Genomic DNA, 21,236 nt, shown 5'->3' with positions numbered 1-21,236 from the left:
TTCTATGAGTTTTGGTTTTACTATGTAGTAGCTCTATTTTAAACAACTACGTTGCCGTGATCATCCTCCAAAATCGCTTTCCTCAGAGTTTTAATGTAGATCTTGAATTATTTTGCCATATTTCTTATCACATTCAACTTTTCAAACTGTTCTTCAACACTGGAGCTTTTTATACACTTCTGTCTTTTCTTCTCAAATCCTTGAATTTCATTCTCCTGTCTGATTCTTGATCCTACAGAAGTATAGACTTTGGTTATCTTCCTTGCCTCTAGACTTTTGGGCCAGCAAGTATCTCCATGCTCTACTGCAGCTATGCATTCATCTTGCACTTAGGTTTCCTATCTCTTAATGTCAGTAACATAATGATGTTTAGACAATTGATAAGCCTATGGATATTAATTTTCATGAATCAAATTTCTAATAAGGTCATGGTTGAGTTGGGAAATGTTCAATTGTGTAAGTGTAGATGAACCACAACAGATCAAAAGTGGTCCTAAATTGAAGCAAACTTGGTATCCATATGATGGGAATTAGCACCAGGTATGCCTCTGTCCAAATCTCTAGCTTAGAGAAAATAAGAAAGGCCCTACCTCATTCCATTAAATATATAATTGACATCTACAAAGGAAGATATCGATATTGGCTTATGTGTTTATTACGAAGTTTCTAATTATATTCTTACTCCTCTCTGCACTGATGCAAAGACGACTCCTTTGGTCAGAGGTAAGTCTTCCTTTTCAAGATTAATCTTCAGTAAACCTCTCAGCGCAGCAGATCTTACTTGGTGAGAAACATATATCAATTTGCTTTTCCTCTTTAAGACACTGTCTCCGGCAGAAACCGAAAGATTTTGAGCACCGACCAGGATCCACCAAGGTACCTGTGGCTGTGGTAAAAGATGAGTAACTGAAATTACTGATCTCTTATTTAATAACATACTACTTCTGATTACAAAAAATACTGTGTGTACATTGTACAAATTTGGAAAATATCAAAAAATAAGAAGACACTAAAAATATTACATATCCCTATATTTATACATAAGATTGAAACTTGTTTTTAATTAATATATGATTAGTTTTTTGGCCATCTGTTACTCTCCTCAACAAGATTCAAGATGTTTTTAGAACTATATAATATTCCCTTGGAATGATACATGACAATTTATTCCATCTTTCAACTAGGCCATATTTAAAATTTTAATGTTTTAGGATTATGATAAGCAAGTTTGTAGTACATATTTTAATATTTACACGACATATATTTAGGATACTTATGAAAGAGTTAGATTCTAGGGTTCTTAACTTATATACTGCCACCAACAATGTATGTCAATTTTGCCCCAAAATAAAATGGCATCCATTGCAATTTTAATTTTTTACGCCTTTGGTAATTTGTTGTGAATAGTTTTTCCTTCTTTTTCTTTATTTAATTGTTCATATACTTTGCTTATTATGTTGTTGGTATTTTTTGTTAGTGAATTCAGAAGAGCTCTTTTTATTTTTTAAGAATTCTATTTTTTGGAGCACTTTTAGGTTTATAATGAAATTGAGAGAAAGGTACAGAGGCTTCCCTTATACTCTCTGCCCCCATACATGCATGTTGATCCCCATTATCAACATCATTCACCAGAATGAAACAATTTTTACCCAAGATAAACCTACGTTGACACGTGATAATCACCCAAAGACCATAGTTTACATTAGGGCTCACTCTTGGTGTTGTACAGTCTATGGGTTTGGGCAAATACATAATGACAAATATATACAATGGGCAAATATATCATTATAATATCATACAGAGTATTTTCACTGCCCTAAAAATTCTCTGGGTTCTGCCTATTCATCTCTCCCCGTGTCCTTCTGGTAACCATTGACTTTTTTTTTTTTTATCATAGTCATAGTTTTACCTTTTCTTGTCATAGTTGGAATCATACAATCCATAGCCTTTTCAGATTGCCTTCTTTCACTTAGAAATACACATTTAAGGTTCCCACATCTTTTCGTGGATTGACAGCTGATTTGTTTTTAACACTGAATAATATTCCATTGTCTAAATGTACCACAGTTTATCCATTCACCTACTGAAGGACATCTTGGATGCTTTCAAGTTTTGGAAATTATGAATAAAGCTGCTGTAAATATTCATGAGCAGGTTTTTGTGTGGACATAACTTTTCAACTCTTTTGGGTAAACATCAAGGAGCACAATTTTTGGATCTTAAGGCAGCAGTATGTTTAGTTTTGTAAGAAACTACCAAACTGTCTTCCAAAGTGGCTGTACCATTTTGCATTCCCACCAGCAATGTATGAGAGTTCCTATTGCTCTGTATCCTCACTAGAATTTGGCATTGTCAATATTCTGGATGTTGGACATTCTAATAGGTGTGAAGTGGTATCTGATTGCTGTCTTAATTTGCATATAAATCTCTGTGGCTATTTTAGTACTCATTAAACTTAAACACCATCAATCTTATCCCCTCACTTGCCATCCCCTGGTAACCACCATGTTACTATCTTTTTTTTATACAGGTTTGAATTTTTTTAGTCCAACCACTATAAAGAACAATATGGAGGTTTCTCAGAAAATTAAAAATGGATCTATGATACAATCTAGCAACTCTACTTCTGGTGTCTGTTTTCTAATTTTTTAATATCTGCTAATGTCTTATATCCTTTTTACTTTGGGTTTAATTTGATTTTTTTTCTAATTTCTTGAGTTAAATTTTTAGATACACTTTTAAGTTTTTTCAGATATATAAATATAAGGATATAAATGCTACTATAGCTGTATTCCATGAGCTTTGATTTATCTCAATTTTATTACCATTTAGGTAAAAATATTTTCTAATACTCATTGATATTTCTTCTTTGAATTAGATCAAATTTTGTTCATCTTCATGTTTAAATTTTCTATATTCTTACTTTGTGTTGTTTTTACCGTTTTTTGTGTAACTAAGTAAGGTATGTTATCATAACCCATTATTATGGCATTCTCTACTCTTTTTGTATTTTTTTGCATATTTTGAGACTAAATTATCAGTTTCATTAAATTTATGATTGTAGCATTATCCTGTTGAATTGAATCTTTTATCATTTTGAATAATCATTCTTTGTCTCTAGTAATGCATATTTTATTAATGTCTACTTCATATAATGTTGATATAGCTACTTTACCGTGCTTTTTGTTAGATTTTTATATAATATTTTCCTATTCTTTAGATTTTACAATTTCTATTATCTCATATGTTAGGTGTTTCTCTTATAACTATGCACTACATTCAAAATTATATTCACTACATTCAAAAGATTCATTATAAATTTTTATTTTTTAATTTTACATTTATATTTGCAATAGTTAGTAATATATGTTGAGTGAAATACACCTGTTATTTTTCTTTTCCTTTCTCTCTTTCCTGTCTTCTTTTGTATATATTGGTTACTTTTTATAATTCTATCACCTTATTTACTGTTGGGTAGTTACATTATCTTTTATTATTCTTTTGCTGTGTATGCTAGAGGTTCCAACTTACCGAAGTTTTATTAAAAGTCATTGCTTTCTTTTCTTTGTCTCTGAGCTTTCACGTAAGAAGATAATTTTCTTTCTGTCCCAACAATGCTTTTAAGAATTTCCATTAAAACAGAAGTGCTGTTGCTGAATTCTCTGTTTTTGTTTGACTGAAAACATCTTCATGTTACTCATTCCCAAAGGCTATTTTCACTTGACACAGAATTCTAGATTACCGTTATTTTCTTTCAGGATGCTGAAGACATCATTGCATTGTCTTCTCAAGTCCTTCTTTGTTGGCAGTATTGAGAAGTCAGCTGCCAATTTAATATTCGATTTTTTGAAAGCAATCTGTTCTTATCTTCAACTTTTGCTTTGTCTATCTTTTTTTTAGGTTTACTATGCTTTTTCTTCTTTCCTCTATCCTTCCTTCATTCTTTTCTTTCTTTGTTCCTTCATCTTTCCCTCCCTACTTGCCCCCTGCTTTTTTCTCTGTTTTCCAATGTTTAATTTTCCCTTGTTACATTTCAGATATTTTCTTCTGATTTGTATTTCCTCTTTATTAAATATCTCACCAATTATGCATGGACTACTGCTTAACACAATCTTTATGTATTTAATTTTGCTTTATTTTATTTTTTTGTCCCAGTAGTAGCATAAATCTATCAGATTTCTGCTTTTCAACTTTCCTCCTGCCTCTTCAAGAATGGGCAATAGCTTCTAGGGAGAAGAGCTGCCTCAAAGCTTGCCTCAACCAGACCCATTTTTGTAATTATTAATTGACTTGTTAACTGCAGTGCCTTTATGTAGAGTTGGGTTTTTATCTTTTTGTCCATCTGTGTTCCTCAGTGAGGGGGTTATACGAAAAATCATAATTTTATAGTATGTTTTAATATCAGGTTGTTATGTAAGACAGGCTACTATAATTTTATAGTGTTTTAACCTCTAGTAGAGCCACCAATTCACTATTCTTATTTTTCAAAATCTTTGTATGGTGTAGACTGATAGTTCTTTCTAACTGCATAGTGAAGATGGGTTTATAGCCATGGACTTTGAGCTTGAATTTTAATTCTGTCTTTTGCTAGCTATGTAATTCAAGTAAGGTACTTAAGTTCTATGAGTCTTAGCTGCCTCATTTGTAAAGTGGAGACAGTGGTAGCTAATTCACAGAGTCTTGTGAGACGTGATGACTTAATATGTAAAAATGTTTACAACAGTGCCTGGAATATAATAGTTTCTCAGAGATTAAGAACTATTATTAATTAATGGTGAACAAAAGACTAGAGTTAAAATTAAATCATTATTAAGTACAAGTTTTAGACCATGCAGTGGGCTTTACCTTGGAGATAAAACAAACCATTGAGGCAAAGAGATAAATACACAGACATGAAAAAAAAGACAGATTAATTAAACATCATGATAGAGAAATATATTGGGTCCAATGAGTGAACAAATAAGGGTTTGCTTATTGTTGTGAGTGAAAGAGAATACAATATGTTTAGGTCCAAAAACTAATAATAATGAAAATAGTTTTCATTTATTGAAAACTTATGTCTCAGGTATAGTTTTAAATATTTTGCATACATTATCTCATTTAACTGTCATAAAACTTTGAGGTAGATGCTGGTCAGAGAAAAAACCTGAGGCTTTGAGTGACCCAACGATTTGCCCAAGGATGCAAAACTAATACTTGCTTAACCTAGGATTCAATCTTAAATTGTTTCAAATCCAGAATTCACACTTTAAATATTTAATCGGTGGCCTCTACATTGAGAAGGTTGAAAACTGACGCATGAAAAGCATTCAACAGGTTTCTGAATATTGCCTCAAATTAGATACTGCTGACCATAGGTCTGGCTGTTTCGAGGGACCTTAATTATTTTATGGCTAAAGAGGAACATGAAGATGTGAAAATTGGAAATTAAGTGTTAGGTAAATGACAATATGGGAGTCTATTAAAATGAATATGTTTACATATTTAAAAAATCATTATAATAAGTACTTGATAATGCACTCTGATATGCTTACTAAATGGTTTTCCAGGCTGCAACTTGATTGAACAAAAAATTTTACCTTAGGCAAATTTAAATAAAACAATTCTATCCTCTCTATTAGGCATTCTTTGTCAATTCCCTTCATTTTGATATGTCTTAACTCAGAGATTGGATGATAACTGGAAATTTAATGTCACTTTTTGTTCCCCATTTCTTACCCACCTCTAATTCAGATCTTAGAGTTAAATTTTTGTTTTCTTTTCTATTGCTAAAACATTATCTGTTTGGCAAGAGTTATACTTATCTCTTATGGCTGGGACCTGGATCTCTGCTATTGAAGAGACTTCATATCAATGAATAGTACCATCATGCAAAAGTCATAAAGGGTTTTAAAATGTTAATATTTGTGATTTATTAGTTCTTTAGCTTACTCAAGAATATTGAAAGGATTTACAAATTGAGGAAAGTATAATTCTTTCAGTCAGATGAATAAAAATATAGAAAGGAACACTAATTTGTAAATTACCTTAACTAATACAAATTAATTAATGCAAACTAATCATTTGCACAAGAGAAGCACTAGCATGGTGTTCATTTGTCATAGATCATCTCTCTGGATTGATCAGGAAGTTATTTAGCTGGTCAATAAAATCCTAGCCCATTTGAAGAGGTTATTTAGTTTTATAGGCTCCACTTTTCTCTCAATATTTTATCTTATTCTCAAGTAACCAAATTTCCTTTGTGACTGACTCATCTTAATTTTCAATTTAATAAAAGCTAGAATACCAGGACTGATACTCTCTTCTTGCCAACATTCGATCACAGGTGAATGTCTCTCCACTATTCTGGGCTCAGCCTCCCATTAACCACGCAGTATATCATACAGCTGCCAAGGCCACCATGTTTCGGCCATTTGAGATCCATGGACTACATCTTAAGAACCATCTACATCTGAACATTACCTTGTATTCCTTCTCCTCTACCACTTCCCCTTCTTTTCTCTTTTTCTTTCTACTTCTATTCCTCTTCCTCCATTTCTTAAAATATTGTAGTGTGACATCCAATGTGTTAAACACTTTACTCACACTATCTCTTTTAATCTTTCAAAACTTTATGAAATCAATGATATTACCATCCATTATACAGTTAGGAGAACTAAAGCTTCCTCCACAACTACAAAGGAGTCCCAGCTTCTTAATATAAATCCCGGTCTATTTGATGGCAAGCTCACTCTATAAACCGCTATTGTATGCCTCTGTTTTCACTATCTCTATGGATTATTTTATGCTTGTACTTCCCCTAAAATAGTGTGCATTTCTTCATGTTTTGGACATCAGCAGTATTGATCTCTATCAATTTTCTTCAACTGCTCTGTTCGAACCAAACACTGATCTTACATATTCACAAAGTATCCACTTAGACTGATACCCTTCATTGCTTCTTTTGTGACTTTAAAGTTTTACCAATAGCCAAACCACAACATTGTGCAACTGATAGGTACTACCCTGTGAACTCCTCCAAAGCCACCCACTTACCTGCATTGATACCTTGTATTTTCCTCCTTGGTTTTTTTTTTTTTTTGATCTATCAAACAAAATAGAGATCATTCTGTCCATTCTGGTAAACCGTATAACTTAGTATCTGTTTGAATGATCAAAAGCTAAAGGGAAGCTTGTGGTCATATTCATAGACCAAGTGTCTTCAAAGCCTTATTTAAAGTTTTTTGCAATGCTCAGAAAATGTAGAGTTTGATGGTATAGACCCTATACATCTGAAGTGCAGCTATCTCCCCATGTGACCCTTCTGCTTTTGACCAAATTATCTATTCAGCCTTTTCTTTAACCTCAGTGACTTCTATAGGAAGCATGATAAAGTGGAAGGAACAAATACGCTGGAATCTGAAAAGCCGGGATTTGTCTCCCATTTATCACACATAGTAGTGTAGGTGTGACCTTGAAAAATTATTTTCATTCATGTCATTTACGTCTTCTATAAAAATAGGCAATTACAGTCATCTCATAATGTTATCTGGAAGGTCAGATTAGATATCTACATGTAAAGTTATGGAATGATATTTGGCACATACTAGACACTCATATTGACTTCTTGTCTTCCCTTTCTCTTACCTTCCAACGTCTATTTACAAGAGTCTTATCCTCAATTTCAAAACTCTTTGTTAGAGGATTCAGGACATTTTTCAAAACTTCCACCATTGCCGTAATTCCGCCAATCTTACTATTTAAAACATACTTATATAAATCTTCTAAATAAAGAAAATCCATTAATTTATCTGAGATTTATTAAATTAGCTTGTAAGTCTGCCTAGAGAAATACTGTGTCTTTTGTTTCTCTGTTTCCTGTGTCTAGTATTTTGTTCAGTAGGTCACTAGTCACTCAATAGTAGATGGTTATTGATTGACACAATAGCATTATGTGCCTCAAAACCTTCCCTAATTATATTTGAGGTCCTCACTTCCTCAGGCCCCTTTCATTATCAATAATAACTATAACAACAGCCATAACCATAATAATAATAACAGTACCTAAGTTGGTAGACTAATTTTCAGCTTGTAGGGCTGTCTCCCAGTAAATATTTCACTAAATCCTAACTGCAATCTTTTGAGGTGCATACAATTAATAGGCATAAAATTTTATATCAGATTTTTTATTTCTTAAAGTGGTGGTTGTTATTGATTCTACTTGTATTTTCTTTGTTTTTTGTTGAGGACATTGACAAATCACTTAAATTCTCTTGAGTGGCAAGGTTCACAAGTTATTAAATAGGGAGCTAGTAATAAAATCTGGATTGTCTAAGTTTGATTCAGTTCTATTTCTGATATTTGCTGTACCTCTTGAATTTCGAACTTTCCAGGGCCAAATTAGAATACTCTTGGCTATAAATTTATGTCTCCGTTTTTAGAGAACCTGTATTGCCTCAGTGGCTACCCCTGTCAAGAATATCACATAATTTCCACCAAGGGCTTCATTGCAGTACATATTTTGATTGCTTATTTTTAATTGATTCATAAAGCCATTGTGGTATTCCTTTACTAATGCGTTAACTAATTCAATAAGGATTTTTGAGGTACTATTTCTTTACTTGCCCTTTCATTCCTACTGTACCTTATACTGTACTGTGCTTATACTGTACTGTACCAGCATATTCTGAGACTATATCCTGGATCATCTTATAGATTCTGTTATTGATATCCCAAGAGATATATACTACTGTTCTCAGTCCATTCATCTTCCATGGAGCTCAATTTATTATGAAGCCTTCACTTTTGAATCTTATAAATAAATTAATAAATTATTATTTTCTTAATAATTTCAATATCTAAAAAATCAAGGCCCCAAAAGAACATAGGATCTTACCTTAATCATCTCATTTTATCTGCATATTAATTTTCAAAATGAGGTAAGCAAAGTACATTAGTATAACACTATGCTAAATGAGGAAGCGGAGATTCAACCTACTCAAGAGAATTCTTTAATTGACAAGATTGTGTTAAGAACCTGCATTTTCCAATTCATCATCTAGTATTTCTATTTTTAGCTAGAAGCTATATGTTACATACAAATACGTCAGAAGCATGTATTTTACCTTGTAGAATGAAGGTCAGATAACACAGAAAATGGAGGAGGTAGTGAAAGGTCTTCATTTTGTAGAAAGAAGCTGCTGAAAGATTTAGTGTCAAAATCTAGAGACTAGAGCAATGTCCAAAAAGCCAAGAGACATTTACCATTTATAGTTTTCTAATGGAAGAAAGACTCTCTTTATCCGGAAATTGTTTTGATTTTGTGTACTTGTCTCTGCTCCATTGACTAGGACTGTAGGCAGAATTACCCAAATTGAAACACTTGAAATTAATTGATCTTTGGGGAAAAATCTTTATGTGGATGATAGCTGTAAACACGACACCATTATATCAATGGTGATCAATTGAACATCGACACTGGGGGTATATATAGAGTGGGTTCAAGAGAAATATTTATTTACCATTTTCCGTGTAAAACAACTGAACTTTACCTTGTCAGTTAAACTCCTGCTTGCTTCTCAGAATATATTCTAGTCACTAATAAGATGTATAAATTCATCAATATGCCATAGATATATGACCAAAATCTTGACTTATATCCAGTTATCCCTTTAATTTCCCCAAATTATTCATTTACCAAAGGCAAAATATTAAGCCTCAGTTTTGTCACTAATTTTTATTACTTTTTTTCAGATGCAACTTGAATATTTATGGAGCTCTTTTTTTTCCTAGAAAAGCCCAATTAGTTTCCATTTATTTAAAATTTTTTTTTGAGGTAATATATGTACACAATATTGAAAAAAACCTTGTAATGAGTGGAAATAATTTCCCACCTCAGTCTCCCTCTTTTCAGGTTTTCTGGTTATTATTAACACAAGAATTAGGATCTAGCTTATACTTCGTCCTTGCTTGGCAACCACAGAGTATATCTTTTGGTTTCCACTAGGAAAAATGTGCATTTAGATCACTTACACTCTCTCCTGTGCTGTCCTTCACCTCAAATGTTGGAAAGTTATATTGTTTTTAAAAAATTTCTGTCGATTATCTTCAAACATTTAAATACCTCTATTTTTTCCCCACCACCTTTAGTCACAAGGTCAACTTTTATTTATTTAGAATGAGGTAGCCCTGTTGCTCTTCACTCCAACCTTCCTCCGCATTTTGCACCTCTCAATCACTTGTTGTTATACGTTTCCTTTTATTTTGTTGAGAATAATATCTGCACTCTGTGTATAACCAGAATTGAGACATTCATGCTTTGTGTTCAAACATTGTAATACACCAAGCAGTATGAATTATATTGCCTTTTTTCTTTTTTTCTTTATTTTTTTGCTGAGGAAGATTCATCCTAAGCTAACATCCATTGACAGTCTTCCTCTTTTTCTCTTTTTTATGTGAACCACCACCACAGCAAGGCCACTAACAGATGAGTGGTGTAGGTCCACACACGGGAACTTAACCCAGACCGCTGAAGTGGGGCATGCCAAACTTAACCACTAGGCAACTGTGGCTGGCCCTGTATTGCTTTTTTAATGTGTCTCTACATGACAATACTTTTGCTAATAAAAGACAAGTGTTCTTGGTTTTAAAGTCAAGTGGATTATTACTATTTTTACTATTGTTATTATTTTCTTTTATTATTATTTCCTTTTTTCTTATTTTCATTTTTTTCTCAACTGTTTTCAAGTCTTTTAATTTTAGTCGTTTCATTTTTGAGAAGTATTTTTTTCTGTAGTTTTCTTGTAGATATGGGCAAAAAATATAAATAATGGTCATTCCTTATCCTCAAGTTTATCTTAGTATCATAGGCTATTTGTGTGTCTGTTTCATTCTAAGATTTGTAAAACTTGTCCTCTTGCATTGAATCTACTGGTGTCTAGACTCGTGTCTACTTTTTCTTGTTTTTCTCCATCCAGAAAAGTTCTCAGAAAAGATATAAAATATGAGCACTTCTTTATTGGAAAATATTTTTATTCTGCCAAATGTTTGTTTTTTTTCTCTCTAGACACTTTTAGGAATCTTCTTTATAATTCATTCCCCAAATTTTATGATTCACACATTTTGTGGTGTGAATTTCTTTTTTATGAATTGTGTCTGGCATTGGTGAGTTTGTATCTTTCTTTGAATTCAGGAAATTTTCTTCTCTTTTTATACTTTTTTCTCTAATAAAGTCTTTCCTTCCTTATTTGTCTGTTTGTATATTTCTTTTCTCTCTTTTTGAGATTTCTTTTAGTCAAATGTTGGAATGTTCCTCTATAGTTTTATCTTTACTCTCACACTAAACCTATTTATGTTATTTATAATTTTAACTTTACAGTTCTCTTTTATTTTCAGTTCTTCTATTTTTTTTTTTTAGCAAACATATTTAGGATGTAAGTGTCCTTATCTGTTCTCTGATTGTTCTTTTGTCATAGAGCAGAATTCTTGTTTTATAGATGTAAAAGCATCTTAAATCCCTCTGCAAATATATATTTAAGAGGGTTTTGTTTGTTTATATTAAATTCTGTTTTCCTTGAACTATTTTTCCCCCAAAGACCTCTCTTCAATGGAATTCTCATATAAGTTCTGTGAATGTAGGTTGAATGGGCTTCTTTAATGTGAGCAGAAGGGATTAAGATCCTCAATGTCTTGAAGAAGAAACTTTGCTTTTTTTCTGGGACAAAAGTTCCTACACCAGAAATCATAGCTCTTGCCACATAGCTTTTTCAGTTGGGCTGTGGTTTTATTTAAACAAAATTAAAAACTCCATGAGAGAGGAACAGTATTTGTCTTGTTCTACAATGAATGTCCAACGTGTAGAAATGTTTTAGTTACAGAGTAAGGACTCCAAAAAGGAATATATAATCCAAATGAATTTCTTTGGCGTTTTTGCAAAAAATCAATTGACTGTATATATATTAGAGTCTATTTCTGGACTTTATATTCTGTTTCATTGATCTATATATCTCTCCTTTATGTCAATACCAAGTTCTCTTAATTACTGTAAATTTATAGTAAAATCTGAAATCAGATAGTATAACTTTTACAACTTAGTTCTCAGTTATTCAATTTCTCTTGGTTATTTTAGGTCTTGTGAATTTCCGTAAGTGAGATTGTCAATATCTATTTAAAAAGTCAGTTGAACAAGATATGGAAACAAGCTGTCTATTGACGAATGAATGGATAAAGAAGATGTAGTATGTATATATAAAGAAATACCACTCAGCCATAAAAAGATGAAACCTTGCCATATGTGACAACATGAATGGACTTTGAAGTATTATGCTAAGTGAAATAAGTCAAACAGAGAAAGACAAATACTGTATGATTTTGCTCATATGTGGGATATAAAACAAATAAAACAAACAAACAAAATGAAACAAAAACTCATAGATAAAGACAACAGATTGGTGGTTACCAGAGGGGAAGAGGGTTGGAGAGGGTGGGTGAAATGGGTAATGGGGGTCAACTGTATGGTGATGGATGGAAACTAGATTTTGGTGGTGAACATGCTATAATGTATACAGTTGTTTAATTATAATGTCATATACCTGAAACTTATATAATATTATAAGCCAATGTTATTTCAATAACACACAAAAAAATTGCTAGCTGGAATTTGGTTCAGATTTTGTTGAATCTATAGATCAATTTGGTGATATTTGACATTTAACATTTCCAGTACATGAACAATGTATATCTCGCTGTTATTTAATTCCTCTCAGCAATGTAGTTTTCAATGTATAGGGAGGTATTGCATATATCTCTATCTCTATCCTTAATTTTGTCATTATTTTGGATACTTTCATATACAGTATTTTTAAAATTTCATTTTGCAAGTATTTATTGCTAGTTTACAGAAATATAATTGATTTTTGTATTGATCTCGTATCAACAACCTTGCTAAATTCAATTATTACTTCTCTGGTCTTCATTTTTAGATTCCTTAGAATTACTAGAGAATCATGCTCTTCAAATAAACATTGTTTCTGTTTTTATTTGTAATCTGCATATCTTTATTTTTTTCTTGTTGCACTTTCTGGAATTCTCTTACAATGTCGAATTTCAGTGGTGAGAGTGAACGTACTCACCTTGTTCCTGATCTTGGGGAAAATGCATTCTCAGTCTTTGACCGTAAGAATGATGTTTGCTGTTAAATGTTTCATAGATACCTTTTTTCAGGTTGAGAAAGTTCTCTTCTACTTCTGGTTGCCAAGAGTTTTTATCATGATGGGTATTACATTTATTTCAAACATTTGTTTGCCTCTATTGAAATAATCATGTTTTTGCTTTTTCCTCTTGTAATATGGGGAATTATGCTGACTGATTTCTGAATGTGAAACTAAATTTATATTTTATTTGATAATATTTTGTTAAGAATTTTTGCATCTATGTCCGTGAGGAACATCAGTCTGTAGTTTCCTTGTAATTTCTTTTTTGAGTTTTGGTATGGGGTAATGCTGGCCTCCACATATCATTTGGGAAACATTTGCTCCTATTCTTTTGTACAGAAGTATTTGTGTATAACGGATACGCTTTCATTATTAAATATTTGGAAAAATTCAACAGTGAAGTCATCTGTACCTGGTATTTTCTATGTGAGAAGATTTGTACATAGACATTATTTTTAAAAATAGATATATGATTATTCAAGTTGTAAATTTCTTCTTTAGTGAATCTTGTTAGTTTACCTCATTTGAGGAATTTTTCCTTTTCAGAACAGTTATCAAAGTATTGGTATAATGTTGTTTATTACATTCTCTTATTGTTCTTTTAATATCTATTGCATCTGTAATGATTTCTCATCTTTCATTCCTGATATTGGCCATTTATGCCTTCTCTCGCTCTCTCTTTTTTTGGCTTGATATAGCTAGAGATTTCAGAAAAACATTTTTTTAAATATTTTTAAAGAACCAGCTTTTGTTTTTATTGATTTTTTTCTATGTCCATTTCATATTTAATTAATTGCTGAACTTATTTTACTATATCCTTCCTTCTGCTAAGTAAAAGTAAGGGTTTCCTTGAAGTATATATTTTATAAAATTAGGTTTAATTTGCCTTCTTTTTCTAGATTCTTAAAGTGGAAGCTTAAGTCATTGGTTTGAGACATTTCTTATTTTTTAATATAACCATTTAAAAGATTATGGTTATAGTCATAGGCTCTCTCATTGTCTCTGTCTCTTTCTCTGTCTCTCTCTGTATGTGTCACTCTGTCTCTGTCTCTGTCTCTCTCTGATTCTCTCTGCTTGTCTCTATCATCACTCATACTGGCGGAAGCAAGGTGCTACATTGTGAGAATCCTTATGGAGTGACCCAAATGATGTGGTTAGAATCTGTGATCTTCTATTTAACAACTTGTAAAACACTGAAGCCCTAAGTCCAGTAGTTCTCAAGAATGAAGCCTTCCAACAACCACATGAGTGAGCTTAGAAACATCATTAAACCTCAGTTGAGTATTGAGATGTCTACAGCTCGGGTTACCTGCTTCAGAACAACCTCATCAGAAACCTTGAGACAGAAGCATCAATCTGAGTTGTTTCTGGAAACCTACCCATAGACTCTATGAGATAATAAAGATTTTAAGGTGTTACTTATGGGGGTAATTTATTATGCAGACATAGATGACAATATCCTGTCTTACAGTCTCTAACATAATTTCATGTTCACAATATTTACATTTAATGAAATTATAGTATGGTTGTGTTTAAACCTGCCGCCTTGTTGATTTCTTTGTTCTCCCTGTTTTTATTCTCTTTTCCTTCCTTTCCTCTTTGTGTATTTTTTATAATTACATTTTATCTACCCCTTTGGCTATATATTTTGTTATCCTTGCTCTAGAGTTTATAATATACGTCTTTAACTTTCATATATAATGTAAGAGCCTTAAAATCCTATGCTTCTATTTTCCCCTTCCTGTGATTTGGGCTATTGTTGTCATTCATTTCTTTCTGCAATGCTATAAACTGCACAATATACTATTACTTTCGCCTTAAGTAGTAATTATCTTTTCTAGAGATTAAAAACTGGGGAAAGGATATTTTATATTATGCATAAATTTAGAAATTCCAACTCAATTTATTCCTTTGTGTAGATCCAAATTTCTATCTTGTACACCTTTCCTTCTACTGGAAGAATTTTGTATTTTTCCTTAAGAAAACTCTGATGGAAATGTGTTCTTTCAGGTTTTGTTTGCTTGAAATTGTCCTTATTTCACTTTCATTTTTGGTACTTTTTTCACTGAGTAGAATTGTAAGTTGACAGAATTTTTTTCAATATTTAACGATGTTGATACAGTGTCTTTTGACTAGCGTAGTTTTTGATAGGAAGTTTACCTATATTCTTCTTTCTTATAACAACATCGTTGAGATGTAATTCATGAACCAAACAATTTACTCACTCAATGTGTGTAATACAGTGGTGTTTAGTTGTGTAACCATCACCAAAATCAAATTTAGAATATTTTAATACCCCAAAGAAACCTACCATTCTTTAGTTATCACACTTCTGCAAGCTCCCTCTCTCCCTAAGTCGTAGGCTACCACTAATCTACTTCCTTTATCTATATATCTGCCTAGTCTAGATATTTTATACAAATGGAATGATACAACATGTGACAATTTGTGACTGGTTACTTTCACTTAGAAAATATTTTCAAGGATTATCCATATTGTCTCATGAATTAGTACTTTATTCCATTTTATTGCCAAATAATATTCCATTGTATGGATAAGCCACATAATGTTTATTCATCGATCAGTTTATGGACATTTGGGTTGTTTCTACCTTTTGGCTATTATGAATAATGCTGCTATGAACATTTATGTACAACTTTTTGCATTGACATATGGTTTCGTTTCTCTTGCATATATGTCTAAGAGGAATTGCAAAGTCAAATGAATACTCCATGCTTAACTTCTTCAGGAACTGTCAGATTCTTTTCTAAAGTGTTTGCACCAATTTACATTTCCATCAGCAATGTATGAGAGTTCCAATTTCTTCATATCCTCACCAACATTTGTAAATGTCTGTTGTTTGGATTATAGCCCTTTAAGTGGGTTGGAAGTGGTAACTCAATATGGTATTGATTTGCATTTCTTTGATGGCTTTTGAGGTCAAACATTTTTCCATGTGCATGTTGAACATTTGCATATTTTCTTTGGAGAAATGACTATTCAAGTCCTTTGTCCATTTTATAATTGGGTTATGTATCTTTTTATTATTGAGTTGTAGATATTCTTTATATATTCACAGACACCATGGTTGGGAAGTTGCTGGTTCAAGGCTACTGTGGAGCTGGGGAGAGTTGAAGAGTAATAGGGCAGTTAAAATGCCACGAAGCTGGTTGTTCTTTCTGAGATTCAGTGTTTTTTCTTGAATAAATACTCATTGGTTTTTGCAAGTCTGTGGTTAATTTGCAGAGCACTTAAAAGGTTGATTTGACAATTTCTTGCCAGTGTTTTGTTGTTTTTATGAAGGGGCAGATATTTTGGACTTCTTTATCATTTCAGAAGTCCTGCCTATGACTCATTATGTATTGTTTCTTTTTCTTTTTTAAAACTTTTGTGGTTTGGAAGTTATACAAACTTCTGAGTAATATTGATGTACTGAAACTTGATGGCTTTAAACAAAAACCATTTCATTATGCTCATCGATACTGTGGGTGAAAAATTACTGCAGAGCATAGTGGGAATGGGTAAACTTTTTTCTTCTATATCTGGGACCTCATCTGGAAAGACAGAAAGACTAGGAGTGAATTCTCATTGGCTAGCTTAGCCTTCTTATTCTTCTTTGTGGAGTTCAATTTTCTTTAACATAGTGTAAATGTTACTCCTTGGGATTTTGGACTTTTTTCTTTCTCAATCTGTAGTCTTCCTTTGGGTGATTTAATCTCATTGCTTCAGTTAACCGCTTCTCAAAACTATATTTGAAACACACTTTTCTTTCCTGAGCTTTACACATGTATTTGGCAGAAAAGTCTAAACTTATCATGTCATAAATATTCCTTTCCAAATCTACATCTCTTACTATATTTTCTAATGAATGATTGCTTCATTAGCAATGATTGGTCAGCAATTTCTCTAAGTAAGAAAACTGGGATTATTCTTCCCTCTCAAACCCCAAATTCACTGAACTTCTTTCCTTTCCTCTAAATCAGAATTCTGATCTAAATTTGTATATTGTCTAGATTTTTGCTATAGCTATAGGTAAAAAATACATGCGGTAAAGAATTTAAATTCTGAATGCCAAGCATTTACTGGTGGAAAGCTTTATAATTCATAAGAAAGTTTATGCTAACGTTAGTTCAATATTATGATAGAATTAATGTGGAAAACTGGAAACACAATGGGTTTATTGAAGACAGGGTCGAGGACAGAGCATTACATACTGAGTTATAAGGTGAAGGAGTTAAATAAAATTCTTAAGGACCAGGAGAGAAGACCCTTGGATTGGCTACCTATGTTCAGAATTGATTATGATAAATAGTTAGCTCTGGATAGTAGAATTAGAAATGACTTTCTTTTTATCTTTGGAAATTTCTGTGTTCTTCTAAATTTTCTTGTTATTTTATAATAAGAAAAATATATACCTTTAAAATGTTTTTAACTTGCTTTTATTCTTATCATATTTTACTCCCTGTTGAGTTTTGTTTGATTGCTTTTTCTCACAATTATATTATCAATACTGTCCCATTATGTGATTAACATGTATGTGACTGTGTCCAAGACCCAAGCACATTTTTGCTGAAACTATGGAAAGGTAGAATAAACCGTGATTGAGAGCTGCTACTTAAAAGATCATATGACAGCCAGCCCTGATGTTCTAATGGTTAAAGTTTGGCACTCACTGTTTCTGCGGCAGGGGTTCACTTCTCAGTTGCCTAAGCATACCACCTGCCTGTCAGTTGCCACACTGTGGTGGTGGCTCACATAGAACCAGAATGACCTGCAAGTAGAATATACAACTATGTACTGGGGCTTTGAGGGGGAAACAACAAAAAGAGAGGAAGGTTAGCCACAAATGTTATCTCAGGGTGAATCTTGCCCTAAAAAAAAAAAAAAGGGACACTTAAAAAATGATATGAAAATAACTAGGCTACTGCAGAGGGCATAAAAATAGGATAGGGGTAAAGGGAAGTGTTCAGGAAGGAGGGTGTTCATTATACAATGGAGGGAAACTGCCAATTTAATGAAAAGGCTACCACTCTTTGTTTCTCTTGTACTAATTCAACATTGAACTCACTAGTTGCCATGATATAATTGTGTCATCCAGAAGGCCAGAGGACATCCACATGAAATAGATTTATAGAAAGTAGAAAGTTCTTTTTTATTAATAATATTGTTACAATGTAGTGCTATGCAGGATAATTATAATTTACATCTGTATAAGCTGTAGTACTGACGCCTTTAGGGGTTGGCTTTCGGTATTCCCGTACAACGCAGCAGGGCTCAATATTGCAGAAATTATATATGTATTCCCAGGTGTTGCACGAAGTCTTACAAGCACCACGGACAAGGTAACATTCTCTTTTTCTCTCTGCAATTTCTCTTGTTTGTTTCTGTGAAACTAGGAAAAAGTAGTTATGATCATGTAGCCAGGTTTAATCCCCTTGCATAGCTAGCTAGCTAGATAACTAAAGTTGTTTATAGAGTTAAATCATTTTGTTTCTGAAATTATGCCCAGGCAACCGTATTGAGAGTTTAGATCTTATCTCCTGTAAATCGGTACACTATACATGTGTATCCAACAATATTTCCTTTGCCACTAGCTTTATTATTTTTTTTTGTAGATAGAATATCCTTAAATATCTAATCTGTGCATGCTTCCTCAAGAGTAAAGAGGAAAGGATATGGAAAAAATAGTCTACATGTTTTGTGCTCTAAATAGCCATTCACCTCCAACAACCCATCCCCCATCCCCCGACAATTACTGAGCCAGTTGTAGAAAGCTTAATTTTGACAACCACCACAATAGTAGTTCAGTAAATTGAATTTAAAAAGAGAAGGCAGTAGAAGCATGTAAGGAGTCATAGAGTCATCAAACAAAACAACAAAATAAACAGGTTAATTCTGCATCTTGGGATTTTTTTCCCCATTATCTTTTCAACTATTGATTCTACTCATTTCTTCTGCCATGCAATATTATTAGAGTGAATTGCATTATGAGTTCATATGGAGTCTCCTAACAATAATTTATTTGTTTTATTTTTCCAGAATAAAGCCTTTATGAAAAAAAATTTTGCCCTTCCCTCCTTTTCCATGTTAACAGATATTACCTGATGGACCACAGGACACAGTGAAGACAAAGGTCAGGAAAATACAAAGTATCTTCATTGCTGATATAGTTATTTGAGTAAGGTTAAAGCAGAGCTCAAAATGTCTGAGAGTTGTGCTATTCTTTCATAAAAGAAAGATGAACTCTTCTTTTTATAGCCTTCTCAAGGTGATTACTATTCTGATTAATGCCGCCTTTCAAGATTGAGTGCATATTCATGTAAGTATTGTGAAATAGCAACAAGCAGAAGAGGGGACTTCCTTCTGTTATGACCTCAGTGAGCCAAATGTGAACTCATTTTCAGTTACACAAGCAAATAATGGGGTTAAAGTCTTCTTTAATTGCTTAATTGAAAGCATGTAATCATATCATTGATATTTTCAGCAGTATGCTTTTTTGAGCCTTTGTTATGTGCAAGGCAGTGTTCTAAACCCTTTACATGGACTAACTAGTTTAATCTTCATGACAAATTCTATGACATAAAAACTTGTTATTTTTCAATTAAGGAAACTGTGGCGCAAAGGGATTGTGTAACTGCCTCAAATCATACGTTCAGTGATTGGTAGAGCTGAGATGGACTCTGAGGTGATGTGATGTCAGAGTCCATACTCACAGCCTCCACCTTCTTCACTCTCATAACTGAGTAGGGGTGTTCATCATGTGAAGTTACTCTCTTTACACATGGCCTGATCCAGGCACTGTTTCTGGAATTTAATTTTTCTACAAACAGAAAATATACAGTTCAAGTACTATTACATTAAAAATTATCTTAGCTATGCTACAACAATAATCAGTATAATTCTTTACATACCATGTAATGACTCAGTCATAAGATTATCTCATTCATAGAAGAAAGCAGTGTGTTAAAAGTTGAAAGAGCACTGGATTTAGATACAGAAAACTAATATTGAGATCGGATTCCTCTGTTTACCAGCTGCACATTTGGGATAAATATTCACTAACTGAGCCTCAAGATTCTCTCCTTGAGGACTGGATTGGTAGGACCGCCATACTTAGAGGTTTATGTTAAGAATTAAATAGATAACGTATGTGAAAAATGATTTATTAGTAATTGACACATAAATATAAACAATTTGGCTGGATATGAAAATCCAAAAAGAAGTATCCTTGCAATTCAATGATTTATGTTCTAACTCCCTCTGTCATTGCAGAAAAACAAATTATAAGAGTATTCTATAATCTGAGTTTTAAAAGCAGTAATCTAATCTTCTTGTTACTTCTGTGCTTCATTTCTTATCTGGAAAGTACTTATATATTTATAGCCAAACCATGGAAAATCTATTGTCTCAATATCCTCTTTCTAAAAGCATCAAACAGAACCCTTTAAACTGCTGGAGATTTAATAAGACCTATTGTATGTAAGCAGAGCAAAATAGCGTGTATGAAAAATACATTAGAAAATTAAAAATCCAGGCATTATCATAGCAATGATATGGATGGATGAGAAGATGACCTAGGCAAAGGTGGCCCATTTGTTTGCTTCAGTATAGTGGTACCCATTTCATCTGTTGAAAACCGGCCACTCCTATCAAGTTGGAACATCAGCTAAACTCTTATAAATTGCATGGTCTTTTCCCTCTTTGCTCAAATGTGAAGTTGGGAAGTTGGGACTAGTGACATCTCAATCACACAGGACAAAGATAAAGATTCAAGTGACTATCATTTCAATTTTTCCAAGGAAATGACATAAGTAGAAACAAGCTGGATGCATAGGAGAGAAGTTAATTTATTGATTTATTGCTTAAAATGTATAACTTACATCTTAATTTGGGAGAGATCCAGATTCTAGATTTCTGCTAATAAAACCTTTTCTTTAGGGGGACAGGTATAGGCCTTATTATGAAACATTTCAATCACATTGCTTCTTTCCAGTTGCAGTCCCTCACTCTTTTACCCAGAATCACAGTTGATTTTTTCTTACTTTC

At 32.7% G+C, this 21,236-nt stretch overlaps 2 protein-coding genes across 2 annotated transcripts; both read right to left on the bottom strand.

The window, feature by feature from the left end:
- Window positions 1-743: 743 nt before the first annotated feature.
- Window positions 744-9,162, bottom strand: DEFB114 (defensin beta 114). Its single transcript, XM_044776837.2, has 2 exons — window positions 9,105-9,162; window positions 744-886 (listed from the first exon to the last, which is right to left on the bottom strand). Exons 1-2 carry the CDS (start codon window positions 9,160-9,162, stop codon window positions 744-746), a joined length of 201 nt encoding a protein of 66 aa, XP_044632772.1.
- A 9,208-nt stretch (window positions 9,163-18,370) lies between these two features.
- On the bottom strand, window positions 18,371-19,349 carry DEFB113 (defensin beta 113). Its single transcript, XM_044776838.2, has 2 exons — window positions 19,292-19,349; window positions 18,371-18,582 (listed from the first exon to the last, which is right to left on the bottom strand). The coding sequence occupies exons 1-2, from the start codon at window positions 19,347-19,349 to the stop codon at window positions 18,371-18,373; spliced, it is 270 nt and encodes an 89-aa protein (XP_044632773.2).
- Window positions 19,350-21,236: the final 1,887 nt, after the last annotated feature.

The sequence above is a fragment of the Equus asinus genome, chromosome 8 (genome assembly GCF_041296235.1).
Source record: "Equus asinus isolate D_3611 breed Donkey chromosome 8, EquAss-T2T_v2, whole genome shotgun sequence".
Taxonomy (NCBI): domain Eukaryota; kingdom Metazoa; phylum Chordata; class Mammalia; order Perissodactyla; family Equidae; genus Equus; species Equus asinus.
This window is presented reverse-complemented; position numbering and strand designations above follow the sequence as displayed.

What these genes read in the sequence shown, in the direction of transcription:
- DEFB114 (XM_044776837.2), bottom strand. Translation starts at nt 9,162, where the DNA reads ATGAAGACCTTTCACTACCTCCTCCATTTTCTGTGTTATCTGACCTTC. An exon ending in TCTGACCTTCATTCTACAAG is followed by an intron (nt 887 to 9,104) that starts GTAAAATACATG and finishes CTTTTACCACAG; the next exon opens with CCACAGGTACCTTGGTGGAT.
- DEFB113 (XM_044776838.2), bottom strand. Translation starts at nt 19,349, where the DNA reads ATGAAGATACTTTGTATTTTCCTGACCTTTGTCTTCACTGTGTCCTGT. An exon ending in TGTGTCCTGTGGTCCATCAG is followed by an intron (nt 18,583 to 19,291) that starts GTAATATCTGTT and finishes ACTTTTTCCTAG; the next exon opens with TTTCACAGAAACAAACAAGA.